Source organism: Pelobates fuscus, chromosome 13, assembly GCF_036172605.1.
Source record: "Pelobates fuscus isolate aPelFus1 chromosome 13, aPelFus1.pri, whole genome shotgun sequence".
NCBI classification, from domain to species: domain Eukaryota; kingdom Metazoa; phylum Chordata; class Amphibia; order Anura; family Pelobatidae; genus Pelobates; species Pelobates fuscus.
Window position 1 is genome coordinate 105,164,316 of NC_086329.1, and position 18,019 is coordinate 105,182,334.

General features: G+C 40.9%; 1 protein-coding gene across 1 annotated transcript in view; it reads left to right on the forward strand.

Moving 5' to 3' along the window:
- Positions 1-2,315: 2,315 nt before the first annotated feature.
- The window catches only part of LOC134582833 (Fc receptor-like A), a 36,995-nt gene continuing 21,291 nt past the window's right edge, over positions 2,316-18,019 (forward strand). Inside the window, exon 1 of the mRNA XM_063439499.1 lies at positions 2,316-2,541. Coding sequence (XP_063295569.1) covers positions 2,319-2,541 — 223 coding nt within the window. The 5' untranslated portion in view covers positions 2,316-2,318. The remainder of the gene's footprint in view (positions 2,542-18,019) is intronic.

Here is an 18,019-nt window from a genome sequence, read left to right on the forward strand (position 1 = left end):
CAGGGCATTGTATAGTCCATACACAGAGCTCAGGGCATTGTATAGTCCATACACAGAGCTCAGGGCATTGTATAGTCCATACACAGAGCTCAGGGCATTGTATAACCCATACACAGAGCTCAGGGCATTGTATAATCAATGCACAGAGCTCCAGACATTGCATAATCCATACACAGGACTCTGAATAATGTATAATCCATACACAGAGCTCTGAATAATGTATAATCCGTACACAGAGCTCAGGGCATTGTATAATCCATACACAGGACTCTGAATAATGTATAATTCATACACATAACTCCGAATAATGTATAATCCATTCACAGGACTCTGAATAATGTATAATCCATACACAGAGCTCTGAATAATGTATAATCCGTACACAGAGCTCAGGGCATTGTATAATCCATACACAGGACTCTGAATAATGTATAATCCATACACAAAGCTCTGAATAATGTACAATCCATACACAGAGCTCAGGGCATTGTATAATCCATACACAGGACTCTGAATAATGTATAATCCATACACAGAGCTCAGAGCATTGTATAATCCATACACAGGACTCTGAATAATGTATAATCCATACACAGAGCTCTGAATAATGTATAATCCATACACAGAGCTCAGGGCATTGTATAATCCATACACAGGACTCTGAATAATGTATAATCCATACACAGGACTCTGAATAATGTATAATCCATACACAAAGCTCTGAATAATGTATAATCTATACACAAAGCTCTGAATAATGTATAATCCATACACAGAGCTCTGAATAATGTATAATCCATACACAGAGCTCAGGGCATTGTATAATCCATACACAGAGCTCAGGGCATTGTATAATCCATACACAGAGCTCAGGGCATTGTATAATCCATACACAGAGCTCTGAATAATGTATAATCTATACACAAAGCTCTGGTCATTGTATAATCCATACACAGAGCTCTGAATAATGTATAATCCATACACAGAGCTCAGGGCATTGTATAATCTATACACAGAGCTCTGAATAATGTATAATCCATACACAAAGCTCTGGTCATTGTATAATCCATACACAGAGCTCTGAATAATGTATAATCCATACACAGAGCTCAGGGCATTGTATAATCTATACACAGAGCTCAGGGCATTGTATAATCCATACACAGAGCTCTGAATAATGTATAATCCATACACAAAGCTCTGGTCATTGTATAATCCATACACAGAGCTCTGAATAATGTATAATCCATACACAGAGCTCAGGGCATTGTATAATCTATACACAGAGCTCAGGGCATTGTATAATCCATACACAAAGCTCAGGGCATTGTATAATCCACACACAGGATTCTGAATAATGTATAATCCATACATAAAGCTCTGAATAATGTATAATCCATACACAGAGCTATGAATAATGTATAATCCATACACAGAGCTATGAATAATGTATAATCCATACACAGAGCTATGAATAATGTATAATCCATACACAGAGCTCTGAATAATGTATAATCCATACACAAAGCTCAGGGCATAATCTATACTTAGAGCTCCAGGCATTGTATAATCCATACACAGGATTCTGAATAATGTATAATCCATACACAGAGCTCAGGGCATTGTATAATCCATACACAGAGCTCAGAGCATTGTATAATCCATACACAGAGCTCAGGGCATTGTATAATTCATACACAGAGCTCAGGGCATTGTATAATCCATACACAGAGCTCAGAGCATTGTATAATCCATACAAAGAGCTCAGGGCATTGTATAATTCATACACAGAGCTCAGGGCATTGTATAATTCATACACAGAGCTCAGGGCATTGTATAATCCATACACAGAGCTCTGAATAATGTATAATCCATACACAAAGCTCTGAATAATGTATAATCCATACACAGGACTCTGAATAATGTATAATCCATACACTGAGCTCTAAATAATGTATAATTCATACACTGAATATATAATCCATACACAGAACTCAGGGCATTGTATAATCCATACACAGAGCTCTGAATAATGTATAATCCATGCACATACATGACTATTGTTTAATAAATAAACATACATCTTGCTGTGAGTGTTTCTATACCAGGTCTTACTATGGCACTGGAACATGCCTGGGAGAGAGGGGCATTGAAGACCATGTCCTGGAGGTGGTCGATGCTATTGCCAATGAATGACATCTCTTCAGAACATTATTTAGCAAATACATTTTTCGTTTTCTTTTCTCTTCTTCTTTGTAGAGCTTTTCTCTTCTCCAGAAATTAAAGTTTTCCCAGATCCAGCTATAGAAGGAGTCGATATGACTGTAACATGTAGCACGACTCTCAGCCTGCTCAGAGTAAGTACTCGGCTTCATTTTGCTTTCTACAGAAATGGGCAGCAACTCCAGGGATTCACACCATTGGATACATACCGAGTTCACTTCACCCAGGAGGACGACACTGGACGTTATACCTGTAAAGTCAAAACTTTAACCAACAATGTAAAGAAGATGAGCCACGAATACCATGTCTATATGACAGGTGAGTGTGAATTACCACATGTGGCCGTGTGGCCATCGTCTGCATTGTATTCCTCATTATTAGAGGTGCATGGGGTGTAATGAAGGATATAACACACTGCGAGCCAGAGAGCACTCAAACTGGGGAAACTATGATGGTTATTACCAGTATTTATAAACCTCCGACAGAAGAAACACAGTGTTACTATTAATAACTAATAAAATTGAAAGGACCCTTATAAAGTTCCTAAATGCAAAGATTTAAAACTGATAATGAGACTAGGATCTGATATAAAAACTAGTATAAATAAGTTAATAAAGAGGATACAAATAAACAAATCTGAGCAAAGTCCAGTGAGGATAAGAATTCAGTTCAGATAAAAGTTCACTTTATTAGTAGTAAAATAAAAACAATCACAATGTCGAAATTCACAATAAGCACACGTGTCACAAACCTAGGTGCAAGCTAGGTGTATTAAAAAAAAATAATAATAATTCTTTATTTTGAAAGTGCAATAAGGTTAACATACATGCCCGCAGGGCCGCAACAGCAGCTGCTGGCTGTTCAAGGCTTACAATGTCATGTCATAGGCTTAAGTTGCACATTTTAGTATATTAACTGGTCGATACAACTCATACTGTATTACAGATATTGGTTAGTAATAAGAAATGGCTCCTCATGGTTTCGTTAACAATTGTCTTCGTTATGCAGGCTGCTGCATTTTTAAATAATAGGTCAGAATATTAAAGTAATGGTTTAAACATGCAAAAATAATAACAATAATTTCTTAGGTGTGATCGTCTTAAGGTTGATTTGGGAGTTGACACGTGTGTGGGTGAGCGGATAAAACTGTCAGGTTTTTCTTTAGTCATAGTGTGGCTGCTTTAGGCTGTCAGTTTTCATTGCTAGGGGCTATTCTGGTATTGGCGCGTAGATGAACACTACTGTTGTAATCCTAGTTGTAGCCTAGCTGTCTGTAGGTATGTCACATCTGTTCGTATTATATGTCTCGCTTTGCTCCCCTTGTTCCCGCTCTACCTCATTTATATACTCGTCTGGGATGTATTTTAAGCTGCTTAGGGGGTGTCTTGTAACCCGACTTGCTGTGTAGTGTACCTTACAGTATGGTGTCTACTGCTTCTCCCCCCTCCCCCCCCCCTCCCGTGTCCATCTTCCTTCCCTTCTCGCTGGGTCACTCGTACCTCATTGTCCCCCCTCCCATTTCTGGCGGGGGCTATGTGGTGAAAGTGTTGGACTTGAGGTGTGCGGGTCCTTGGGGCTGTCTATACGATGTCAGTGGATGCGTCTCTGTGTAAAGGATTTTGAGTGAAGAGGGAAGTCGCAAACGAAAGGGGATATATACCAAAAACAAACTAAAAACAACGATAATTGACAAGATATTTGAGAGGCTGTTAAGAGCCTAGTTCACCCAAGTGTCTCCATCCAACCAGGGAGGCAGGTATGTGGTCAGTTCTCTTGCGTTCTATCAGTCCTATGGTGGGTTCTGTAGATGTGGCCTTCTTTGCGTCCCTGACCCCTCAGGGCCTCTCTCCCGTGCTGCGTTGTCGCCAGTGGTGTTTGGGGTCTCGCTTCTCCCCTGTTCTGGGGGTACATGCTTAGGGAGTTGGAGCTCTTGTATAAAGTTCGTGGGGTCTTCCTCTGCTGACAACGATAAGATTTTGTCCCCGCGTGTCACCACCAGCGTGCCAGATGCTCCCCATCTGTATCTAATGCCCAGGTCTCTACGCTGCCTTTCCAGCAGAGTTGCAAATGGTAGGTCATCAAATACCTTGATTTGAAGGTTACCCACTGTGGTGGTGGGCATCTTCCTTGAGTGGGCCATGATTGTTGCTTTTACCGAGGTGTCTCGGGTGATTGCGATAATGTCCCTGGGTGCATCTGCGGGGGCGGTCGCGGCCTTCCCGATCCTGAATGCTGCTATGATGGGCCATGTTTCGCCGTTTTTCTTTGCACCCATCGTGATCGCCAGTTTGTTTGTAAACTCCAGCAAAGCCTCAGGGCCTATGGTTTCTGGTGCTCCGTGGATGCGGACATTTCTCTTGCGATGCCTGGCCTCTATCGCGGTCACCGTGCGGGTATGTCGTGAGAGTTGTTCGGCCAGGAAGGACACTTGGGTCTGGGTCTCTGCAATGAGAGCGTCTCTGTCCCCTTCTGTATTCTCTACTGCTCCCAGTCGCGTTGTAATTCCAGTTATCTCAGACCATACTTCGTCCAGATCCGACTTCCATAACTTCCGTTAGTTGAGCAGTAGCTTTTTAATATCGCCTTTTGTAGATGGCGAGTCGTCGGAGTCGGATTCTTCTCTCCGGTAAACTGCTTTGGCAGTCTGTGTGGACGAGGGGTCCCCTTCGTGGGTCGATGCCTCTGATTCGCTGGAGCTTTGGTTACTGTCCTGCGCCATCTTGGTCTATTGAAGGACCGCCTGCTGTCCGGCGTATATGAGCCTTCCTGGCAGGTTAGTTACTTGTGTTTTCGTCCCATCACGTAGCTGGGGGTATCCGGGTCAATATTAGGCCGGTTTTCTGCTCTTTTTGCTGCAACTACGTGGCAATTTGTCTTTTTAAACGGTGTGTTCAGCCGGAGCTCCACACCCGCACGTCTTGTTAGCTTCCCAGCTAGCCACGCCCTCAAACTAGGTGTGTTAAAACCATAAATGAGAGTAATTGTGATATTTATGGCCAATAAAGTGACGTGCATATACTTGCAAATTAGCAGTTCTGGTATCTGAGAGGGAGGTAAAAAAAAAAAAAAGAAAGAGATCTCCTAGTGTAACACAGTACAAATTATATATAATTAAATAATATGGCTCTTTAGGTATCCCACTCACAAGATAGGAGTGGTAAAAGCACCACTCGTGGCTATAGCGCTCACGGAGGACCAGCCCCGTGAGTGCGTAGGATACACTTGCGACCAGGATATCGGGTAAGTACATTATTTATTGTAGCAACATGATAAAAAACATATGCAGGTATACAAAGTCCGCTGTCCGCTCACCAGCCCTTGGGAACGAAAAAAGATCCAATTCCAGTGTGCTAAAACTGCATTTCAAGTCACAGTCCGCGGCTGGTTCTGCCGATATGTATTTCAGATCACTTCCTGGTTCCTGATCCGTGACGTGGAAAGGGGGAACAACTGTAGAATTTTCAGGTTGGAACAGGCATGTGTTCCATCCCCGTGTTCCTCCTGCATTCCACCAACACGGCCTCTGCTAGTAGGCTAGTAGCGGGGAGCAAGTTCCACTTGACAGTAACTTGCAATTGCTAAATGATTTGGGAACTCTGATGGGGAAGCACACTATTACTGTTAATAGTATTTATAAACCTTCAACAGGGGAAACACAGTGTTACTATTCCTAGTATTTAGAAACCTCCGACAGAGTAAATCCAACATTACTATTACTAGTATTTATTAACTTTCAACAGGGGAAACGCACTGTTACTATTACTAGTATGCATAAACCTCCGACACAGACAATGCACTGTTACTATTACTAGTATTCATAAACCTCCGACACAGACAATGCACTGTTACTATTACTAGTATTCATAAACCTCCGACACAGACAATGCACTTACTATTACTAGTATTCATAAACCTCCGACACAGACAATGCACTGTTACTATTACTAGTATTCATAAACCTCCGACACAGACAATGCACTGTTACTATTACTAGTATTCATAAACCTCCGACACAGACAATGCACTGTTACTATTACTAGTATTCATAAACCTCCAACACAGACAATGTACTGTTACTATTACTAGTATTCATAAACCTCCGACACAGACAATGCACTGTTACTATTACTAGTATTCATAAACCTCCGACACAGACAATGCACTGTTACTATTACTAGTATTCCTAAACCTCCGACACAGACAATGTACTGTTACTATTACTAGTATTCATAAACCTCCGACACAGACAATGCTCTGTTACTATTACTAGTATTCCTAAACCTCCGACACAGACAATGCTCTGTTACTATTACTAGTATTCCTAAACCTCCGACACAGACAATGCACTGTTACTATTACTAGTATTCATAAACCTCCGACACAGACAATGCTCTGTTACTATTACTAGTATTCCTAAACCTCCGACACAGACAATGCTCTGTTACTATTACTAGTATTCATAAACCTCCGACACAGACAATGCACTGTTACTATTACTAGTATTCATAAACCTCCGACACAGACAATGCTCTGTTACTATTACTAGTATTCCTAAACCTCCGACACAGACAATGCTCTGTTACTATTACTAGTATTCATAAACCTCCGACACAGACAATGCTCTGTTACTATTACTAGTATTCCTAAACCTCCGACACAGACAATGCTCTGTTACTATTACTAGTATTCCTAAACCTCCGACACAGACAATGCACTGTTACTATTACTAGTATTCATAAACCTCCGACACAGACAATGCTCTGTTACTATTACTAGTATTCATAAACCTCCGACACAGACAATGCACTTACTATTACTAGTATTCATAAACCTCCGACACAGACAATGCACTGTTACTATTACTAGTATTCATAAACCTCCGACACAGACAATGCACTGTTACTATTACTAGTATTCATAAACCTCCGACACAGACAATGCACTGTTACTATTACTAGTATTCATAAACCTCCGACACAGACAATGCTCTGTTACTATTACTAGTATTCCTAAACCTCCGACACAGACAATGCTCTGTTACTATTACTAGTATTCCTAAACCTCCGACACAGACAATGCACTGTTACTATTACTAGTATTCATAAACCTCCGACACAGACAATGCTCTGTTACTATTACTAGTATTCATAAACCTCCGACACAGACAATGCACTTACTATTACTAGTATTCATAAACCTCCGACACAGACAATGCACTGTTACTATTACTAGTATTCATAAACCTCCGACACAGACAATGCACTGTTACTATTACTAGTATTCATAAACCTCCGACACAGACAATGCACTGTTACTATTACTAGTATTCCTAAACCTCCGACACAGACAATGCTCTGTTACTATTACTAGTATTCATAAACCTCCGACACAGACAATGCACTGTTACTATTACTAGTATTCATAAACCTTTCGACACAGACAATGTACTATTACTAGTATTTATAAACCTCCGACACAGACAATGCACTGTTACTATTACTAGTATTCATAAACCTCCGACACAGACAATGCTCTGTTACTATTACTAGTATTCCTAAACCTCCGACACAGACAATGCTCTGTTACTATTACTAGTATTCATAAACCTCCGACACAGACAATGCTCTGTTACTATTACTAGTATTCCTAAACCTCCGACACAGACAATGCTCTGTTACTATTACTAGTATTCGTAAACCTCCGACACAGACAATGCACTGTTACTATTACTAGTATTCATAAACCTCCGACACAGACAATGCTCTGTTACTATTACTAGTATTCATAAACCTCCGACACAGACAATGCTCTGTTACTATTACTAGTATTCCTAAACCTCCGACACAGACAATGCTCTGTTACTATTACTAGTATTCCTAAACCTCCGACACAGACAATGCACTGTTACTATTACTAGTATTCATAAACCTCCGACACAGACAATGCTCTGTTACTATTACTAGTATTCCTAAACCTCCGACACAGACAATGCACTTACTATTACTAGTATTCATAAACCTCCGACACAGACAATGCACTGTTACTATTACTAGTATTCATAAACCTCCGACACAGACAATGCACTGTTACTATTACTAGTATTCATAAACCTCCGACACAGACAATGCACTGTTACTATTACTAGTATTCCTAAACCTCCGACACAGACAATGCACTGTTACTATTACTAGTATTCCTAAACCTCCGACACAGACAATGTACTGTTACTATTACTAGTATTCATAAACCTCCGACACAGACAATGTACTGTTACTATTACTAGTATTCCTAAACCTCTGACACAGACAATGCTCTGTTACTATTACTAGTATTCATAAACCTCCGACACAGACAATGCTCTGTTACTATTACTAGTATTCATAAACCTCCGACACAGACAATGCACTTACTATTACTAGTATTCATAAACCTCCGACACAGACAATGCACTGTTACTATTACTAGTATTCATAAACCTCCGACACAGACAATGCACTGTTACTATTACTAGTATTCATAAACCTCCGACACAGACAATGCACTGTTACTATTACTAGTATTCCTAAACCTCCGACACAGACAATGCACTGTTACTATTACTAGTATTCATAAACCTTTCGACACAGACAATGTACTGTTACTATTACTAGTATTCATAAACCTCCGACACAGACAATGCACTGTTACTATTACTAGTATTCCTAAACCTCCGACACAGACAATGCACTGTTACTATTACTAGTATTCATAAACCTCCGACACAGACAATGCACTTACTATTACTAGTATTCATAAACCTCCGACACAGACAATGCACTGTTACTATTACTAGTATTCATAAACCTCCGACACAGACAATGCACTGTTACTATTACTAGTATTCATAAACCTCCGACACAGACAATGCACTGTTACTATTACTAGTATTCCTAAACCTCCGACACAGACAATGCACTGTTACTATTACTAGTATTCATAAACCTTTCGACACAGACAATGTACTGTTACTATTACTAGTATTCATAAACCTCCGACACAGACAATGCACTGTTACTATTACTAGTATTCCTAAACCTCCGACACAGACAATGCACTGTTACTATTACTAGTATTCATAAACCTCCGACACAGACAATGCACTGTTACTATTACTAGTATTCCTAAACCTCCGACACAGACAATGCACTGTTACTATTACTAGTATTCATAAACCTTTCGACACAGACAATGTACTGTTACTATTACTAGTATTCATAAACCTCCGACACAGACAATGCACTGTTACTATTACTAGTATTCCTAAACCTCCGACACAGACAATGCACTGTTACTATTACTAGTATTCATAAACCTCCAACACAGACAATGCACTGTTACTATTACTAGTATTCATAAACCTTTCGACACAGACAATGTACTGTTACTATTACTAGTATTCATAAACCTCCGACACAGACAATGCACTGTTACTATTACTAGTATTCCTAAACCTCCGACACAGACAATGCACTGTTACTATTACTAGTATTCATAAACCTCCAACACAGACAATGCACTGTTACTATTACTAGTATTCATAAACCTCCAACACAGACAATGTACTGTTACTATTACTAGTATTCATAAACCTCCGACACAGACAATGCACTGTTACTATTACTAGTATTCCTAAACCTCCGACACAGACAATGCACTGTTACTATTACTAGTATTCATAAACCTCCAACACAGACAATGCTCTGTTACTATTACTAGTATTCCTAAACCTCCAACACAGACAATGCTCTGTTACTATTACTAGTATTCATAAACCTCCGACACAGACAATGCTCTGTTACTATTACTAGTATTCCTAAACCTCCGACACAGACAATGCACTTACTATTACTAGTATTCATAAACCTCCGACACAGACAATGCACTGTTACTATTACTAGTATTCATAAACCTCCGACACAGACAATGCACTGTTACTATTACTAGTATTCATAAACCTCCGACACAGACAATGCACTGTTACTATTACTAGTATTCCTAAACCTCCGACACAGACAATGCACTGTTACTATTACTAGTATTCCTAAACCTCCGACACAGACAATGTACTGTTACTATTACTAGTATTCATAAACCTCCGACACAGACAATGTACTGTTACTATTACTAGTATTCCTAAACCTCTGACACAGACAATGCTCTGTTACTATTACTAGTATTCATAAACCTCCGACACAGACAATGCTCTGTTACTATTACTAGTATTCATAAACCTCCGACACAGACAATGCACTTACTATTACTAGTATTCATAAACCTCCGACACAGACAATGCACTGTTACTATTACTAGTATTCATAAACCTCCGACACAGACAATGCACTGTTACTATTACTAGTATTCATAAACCTCCGACACAGACAATGCACTGTTACTATTACTAGTATTCCTAAACCTCCGACACAGACAATGCACTGTTACTATTACTAGTATTCATAAACCTTTCGACACAGACAATGTACTGTTACTATTACTAGTATTCATAAACCTCCGACACAGACAATGCACTGTTACTATTACTAGTATTCCTAAACCTCCGACACAGACAATGCACTGTTACTATTACTAGTATTCATAAACCTCCGACACAGACAATGCACTTACTATTACTAGTATTCATAAACCTCCGACACAGACAATGCACTGTTACTATTACTAGTATTCATAAACCTCCGACACAGACAATGCACTGTTACTATTACTAGTATTCATAAACCTCCGACACAGACAATGCACTGTTACTATTACTAGTATTCCTAAACCTCCGACACAGACAATGCACTGTTACTATTACTAGTATTCATAAACCTTTCGACACAGACAATGTACTGTTACTATTACTAGTATTCATAAACCTCCGACACAGACAATGCACTGTTACTATTACTAGTATTCCTAAACCTCCGACACAGACAATGCACTGTTACTATTACTAGTATTCATAAACCTCCGACACAGACAATGCACTGTTACTATTACTAGTATTCCTAAACCTCCGACACAGACAATGCACTGTTACTATTACTAGTATTCATAAACCTTTCGACACAGACAATGTACTGTTACTATTACTAGTATTCATAAACCTCCGACACAGACAATGCACTGTTACTATTACTAGTATTCCTAAACCTCCGACACAGACAATGCACTGTTACTATTACTAGTATTCATAAACCTCCAACACAGACAATGCACTGTTACTATTACTAGTATTCATAAACCTTTCGACACAGACAATGTACTGTTACTATTACTAGTATTCATAAACCTCCGACACAGACAATGCACTGTTACTATTACTAGTATTCCTAAACCTCCGACACAGACAATGCACTGTTACTATTACTAGTATTCATAAACCTCCAACACAGACAATGCACTGTTACTATTACTAGTATTCATAAACCTCCAACACAGACAATGTACTGTTACTATTACTAGTATTCATAAACCTCCGACACAGACAATGCACTGTTACTATTACTAGTATTCCTAAACCTCCGACACAGACAATGCACTGTTACTATTACTAGTATTCATAAACCTCCAACACAGACAATGCTCTGTTACTATTACTAGTATTCCTAAACCTCCAACACAGACAATGCTCTGTTACTATTACTAGTATTCATAAACCTCCGACACAGACAATGCACTGTTACTATTACTAGTATTCATAAACCTCCAACACAGACAATGCTCTGTTACTATTACTAGTATTCATAAACCTCCAACACAGACAATGCTCTGTTACTATTACTAGTATTCATAAACCTCCGACACAGACAATGTACTGTTACTATTACTAGTATTCCTAAACCTCCGACACAGACAATGCACTGTTACTATTACTAGTATTCATAAACCTCCGACACAGACAATGCACTGTTACTATTACTAGTATTCCTAAACCTCCAACACAGACAATGTACTGTTACTATTACTAGTATTCCTAAACCTCCGACACAGACAATGTACTGTTACTATTACTAGTATTCCTAAACCTCCGACACAGACAATGTACTGTTACTATTACTAGTATTCATAAACCTCCAACACAGACAATGTACTGTTACTATTACTAGTATTCATAAACCTCCGACACAGACAATGCACTGTTAATATTACTAGTATTCCTAAACCTCTGACACAGACAATGCACTGTTACTATTACTAGTATTCATAAACCTCCGACACAGACAATGCACTGTTACTATTACTAGTATTCCTAAACCTCCGACACAGACAATGCACTGTTACTATTACTAGTATTCATAAACCTCCAAGACAGACAATGCTCTGTTACTATTACTAGTATTCATAAACCTCCAACACAGACAATGTACTGTTACTATTACTAGTATTCATAAACCTCCGACACAGACAATGCACTGTTACTATTACTAGTATTCCTAAACCTCCGACACAGACAATGCACTGTTACTATTACTAGTATTCATAAACCTCCAACACAGACAATGCTCTGTTACTATTACTAGTATTCATAAACCTCCGACACAGACAATGCACTGTTACTATTACTAGTATTCCTAAACCTCCGACACAGACAATGCACTGTTACTATTACTAGTATTCATAAACCTCCAACACAGACAATGCACTGTTACTATTACTAGTATTCCTAAACCTCCGACACAGACAATGCTCTGTTACTATTACTAGTATTCATAAACCTCCGACACAGACAATGCACTGTTACTATTACTAGTATTCCTAAACCTCCGACACAGACAATGCACTGTTACTATTACTAGTATTCCTAAACCTCCGACACAGACAATGCACTGTTACTATTACTAGTATTCCTAAACCTCCGACACAGACAATGCACTGTTACTATTACTAGTATTCATAAACCTTTCGACACAGACAATGTACTGTTACTATTACTAGTATTCATAAACCTCCGACACAGACAATGCACTGTTACTATTACTAGTATTCCTAAACCTCCGACACAGACAATGCACTGTTACTATTACTAGTATTCATAAACCTCCGACACAGACAATGTACTGTTACTATTACTAGTATTCATAAACCTCCGACACAGACAATGCACTGTTACTATTACTAGTATTCATAAACCTCTGACACAGACAATGCACTTACTATTACTAGTATTCATAAACCTCCAACACAGACAATGTACTGTTACTATTACTAGTATTCATAAACCTCCGACACAGACAATGCACTGTTACTATTACTAGTATTCCTAAACCTCCGACACAGACAATGCACTGTTACTATTACTAGTATTCATAAACCTCCGACACAGACAATGCACTGTTACTATTACTAGTATTCCTAAACCTCCGACACAGACAATGCTCTGTTACTATTACTAGTATTCATAAACCTCCGACACAGACAATGTACTGTTACTATTACTAGTATTCATAAACCTCCGACACAGACAATGTACTGTTACTATTACTAGTATTCATAAACCTCCGACACAGACAATGTACTGTTACTATTACTAGTATTCATAAACCTCCGACACAGACAATGCACTGTTAATATTACTAGTATTCCTAAACCTCTGACACAGACAATGCACTGTTACTATTACTAGTATTCATAAACCTCCGACACAGACAATGCACTTACTATTACTAGTATTCATAAACCTCCGACACAGACAATGCACTTACTATTACTAGTATTCCTAAACCTCCGACACAGACAATGCTCTGTTACTATTACTAGTATTCATAAACCTCCGACACAGACAATGTACTGTTACTATTACTAGTATTCATAAACCTCCAACACAGACAATGTACTGTTACTATTACTAGTATTCCTAAACCTCCGACACAGACAATGTACTGTTACTATTACTAGTATTCATAAACCTCCAACACAGACAATGCTCTGTTACTATTACTAGTATTCATAAACCTCCGACACAGACAATGCACTGTTACTATTACTAGTATTCATAAACCTCCAACACAGACAATGCTCTGTTACTATTACTAGTATTCATAAACCTCCAACACAGACAATGCTCTGTTACTATTACTAGTATTCATAAACCTCCGACACAGACAATGTACTGTTACTATTACTAGTATTCCTAAACCTCCGACACAGACAATGCACTGTTACTATTACTAGTATTCATAAACCTCCGACACAGACAATGCACTGTTACTATTACTAGTATTCCTAAACCTCCAACACAGACAATGTACTGTTACTATTACTAGTATTCCTAAACCTCCGACACAGACAATGTACTGTTACTATTACTAGTATTCCTAAACCTCCGACACAGACAATGTACTGTTACTATTACTAGTATTCATAAACCTCCAACACAGACAATGTACTGTTACTATTACTAGTATTCATAAACCTCCGACACAGACAATGCACTGTTAATATTACTAGTATTCCTAAACCTCTGACACAGACAATGCTCTGTTACTATTACTAGTATTCATAAACCTCCGACACAGACAATGCACTTACTATTACTAGTATTCATAAACCTCCGACACAGACAATGCACTTACTATTACTAGTATTCATAAACCTCCGACACAGACAATGCACTGTTACTATTACTAGTATTCCTAAACCTCCGACACAGACAATGCACTGTTACTATTACTAGTATTCATAAACCTCCGACACAGACAATGCACTGTTACTATTACTAGTATTCCTAAACCTCCGACACAGACAATGCTCTGTTACTATTACTAGTATTCATAAACCTCCGACACAGACAATGTACTGTTACTATTACTAGTATTCATAAACCTCCAACACAGACAATGTACTGTTACTATTACTAGTATTCCTAAACCTCCGACACAGACAATGTACTGTTACTATTACTAGTATTCATAAACCTCCAACACAGACAATGCTCTGTTACTATTACTAGTATTCATAAACCTCCGACACAGACAATGTACTGTTACTATTACTAGTATTCCTAAACCTCCGACACAGACAATGTGTGGCGGAACCCACCTCGCCACTGGGCATTGGAGAGGCCTGGCGGCCCGCCTCCTACCTGCTGACTATGGCCCCTGGTACAGTTGTACTTTTGAATGCAATATTTGGGCATATTGTATTTTATTGTGCGGCTACTGGCCCTTTAAGCACAGTGAATGGACTTTTATTGTACTGTGCTGGCCTTTTAAAAACAGTGTATGGACATACTGAAACTTTTTGGACAATTCCTTTTCCCCTCCCCCGGATCCATTGTTCTCCAGCAGGGTGTTGTCCCAGGGACAAGGAAAAGCCATGCTTGCAAGTGACAACAAAGGACTTCGACCTAACCGTTAAACCCCTGAACCTATTCAAGTGAATTTTGGATATGTTTGTCCCCAAGTTATTCTGGTTAAAATAATATAAGTTTTATGTATGTACGATGTTAACTCACCAAGTTATAAAAATGTATAAAAAGTGTAACTTTTCAGTTTGGAGATAATTGAGTAGATACAGTAATTGACTCAATTATCTCCTAAGCAGAGGGGAGGAATATGCTGGGTGTGTTTCTATTGTCCCATTGTGTCTGATTGGCTGCTGTACTTGCATTGTATGTGTTGTAATGTGTTTATTGGTTGTTCTGCAAAACCCTCTGAGCAGCACTATGTTTTGTGGATTGTGAATAAAAGCCAGGCTGGATGAGCCAGTCCAGAGTTCCTGTTTTAACCTCAAAGTGATGTGTCGTCTCATTATTGGGGGAAGGATTGATTGTATGCTGTTCCAGCTGACTGCTAGGAGTACAGGCCTATTCGTATGGTTCCTATTCAATGGTCTACAGCATTCATACGCTTGGGAGAATTTAAAGGTTTCTCGGATTCGGTGATTATGGTGTCTGCCAGAGTGCTTGGAGTCCTCAGGAAGCACTAGGAGCATCCATTAACGGAGGTACCCAGTCGGGGTGCCAGGTGATCCGTTACATTGGTGGCAAGCGGTGGGATGGCGTCCTGGTGTGAGAGGAACAACACCCTGGAGACACAGGAATTATTATGGAGCGGCATAGAACCAGCGAGTCCCTGGACAGTGCTCCAAGTGGAAGAGGAGTTTAACTGGAGATTACAGAGCATCTTGGTCACACTGGATAAGCCGATAGCAGAGGCATCCAGGTTGGCATGCAGAGAGGATGCCCGACAGGGGATGTGGGAAGAAACCCTAGAGGGTGTCCAGCGTTGGCGAGGTGAGCGTCTCCCCAGCAAGGAGCAGCGATTACAAGCCAGAGTGGCCCTACGGATACCTATGCTGGGAGAACAGGCTCAGGAGGAATGGGTGATGCAACTTGATTCACTGGCATGGAGAGAACTGGGTCTCGAGGACGCATACCAAGCGCTACGTTGGTACGCGGTTCAGCGGGTGCCTGGAATGGCCAAATTTGGCAAACCCGAGGGTGAGGATTATAATGGCCCTGGCTTATTATGGGGGACATTTGCAGAACCAGACTTTGGGAGTGCGGCAGAGTCACGGCTTTGGGACATATTTGACTACAGAGAAGCCGTGCTGGATCTCCCTATGGCCGAGGACCTAAGGCCAGACTTGACTGAACTGGCTGTCCAGGAATGGGAGCTGGAGCAGGATTACCAACACCTGTTCAGCGCCAGTCAGTTACCATATACCCCACAAGTACCACCAGAGCAGTGGGAGATCAAACAGAATTATGCGGACTTATATGATCCAGTGACACCGCCTGTCTCTAACCTGATGGGGCTTCTGGACTGTACACCATTGGGAGCGGTGAGTTTTGTTCCCCCTCCCCAACAACTAAGCCCGCCAGCAGGAGACCTGCATTTAGTACCTCCTACTGCCCAACCAGCCCCAGAAATGGGGGACCTTATCGACTGGTCCTGGGAAGACCCACAGATGGCAGGTGGAGATGGGACCGTGGTCTCTCTGCCGGCCCTACAGGGAGGCTGGGCAGTTGGCCTAGATCCCCAGCAGCAGTATGTATTACAGGGGGCTGAAGGTGCCATCCTTGCTCCCCAGCGGCAGCTTAACACACCAAGGGGAGACAGTAAGCCCCACACCAGCACAGATGGGACCGTGGTCTCTGTGCCCAAGCTACAGGGAGCTGAAGGAGATGTCCTTGCTCCCCAGCGGCAGTCTACGGTTCAGGGAGAGGGGTTTGTTATTCCCTCTCCCCAGCGGCAGCGCAGCTCACCAAGGGGAGACGGTAAGCCCCTCACCAGCGCAGATGGGACCGTGGTCTCTGCGCCCTGCCTACAGGGAGTACATAGGGTCAGCCCTGCTCCCCAGCGGCTGAAAGTGTGTAAGGGAGAGGAGTTGGTTACCCCCTCTCCCCAGCGGCAGCTTAGCACACCAAGGGGAGACAGTAAGCCCCACACCAGCGCAGATGGGACCGTGGTCTCTGCGCCCAAGCTACAGGGAGTACGGATGGTCAGCCAGGCTCCCCAGCGGCTGGAAGTGGGTAAGGGAGAGGAGTTTATTACCCCCTCTCCCCAGCGGCAGCCTGGCCCACCAAGGGGAGACAGTAAACCCCACAACAGCGCAGATTGGACCGTGGTCTCTGCGCCCAATCTACAGGGAGTACGGATGGTCAGTCCTGCTCCCCAGCGGCAGAATATTTTACCGGGTGGGGAGAGTCTTGTTTCCCCTCCCCAGCGGCAGCCTAGCCCACCAAGGGGAGACAGTAAGCCCCACAACAGTGCAGATGGGACAGTAGTCTCTGCACCTGCACCACTGGAGATAT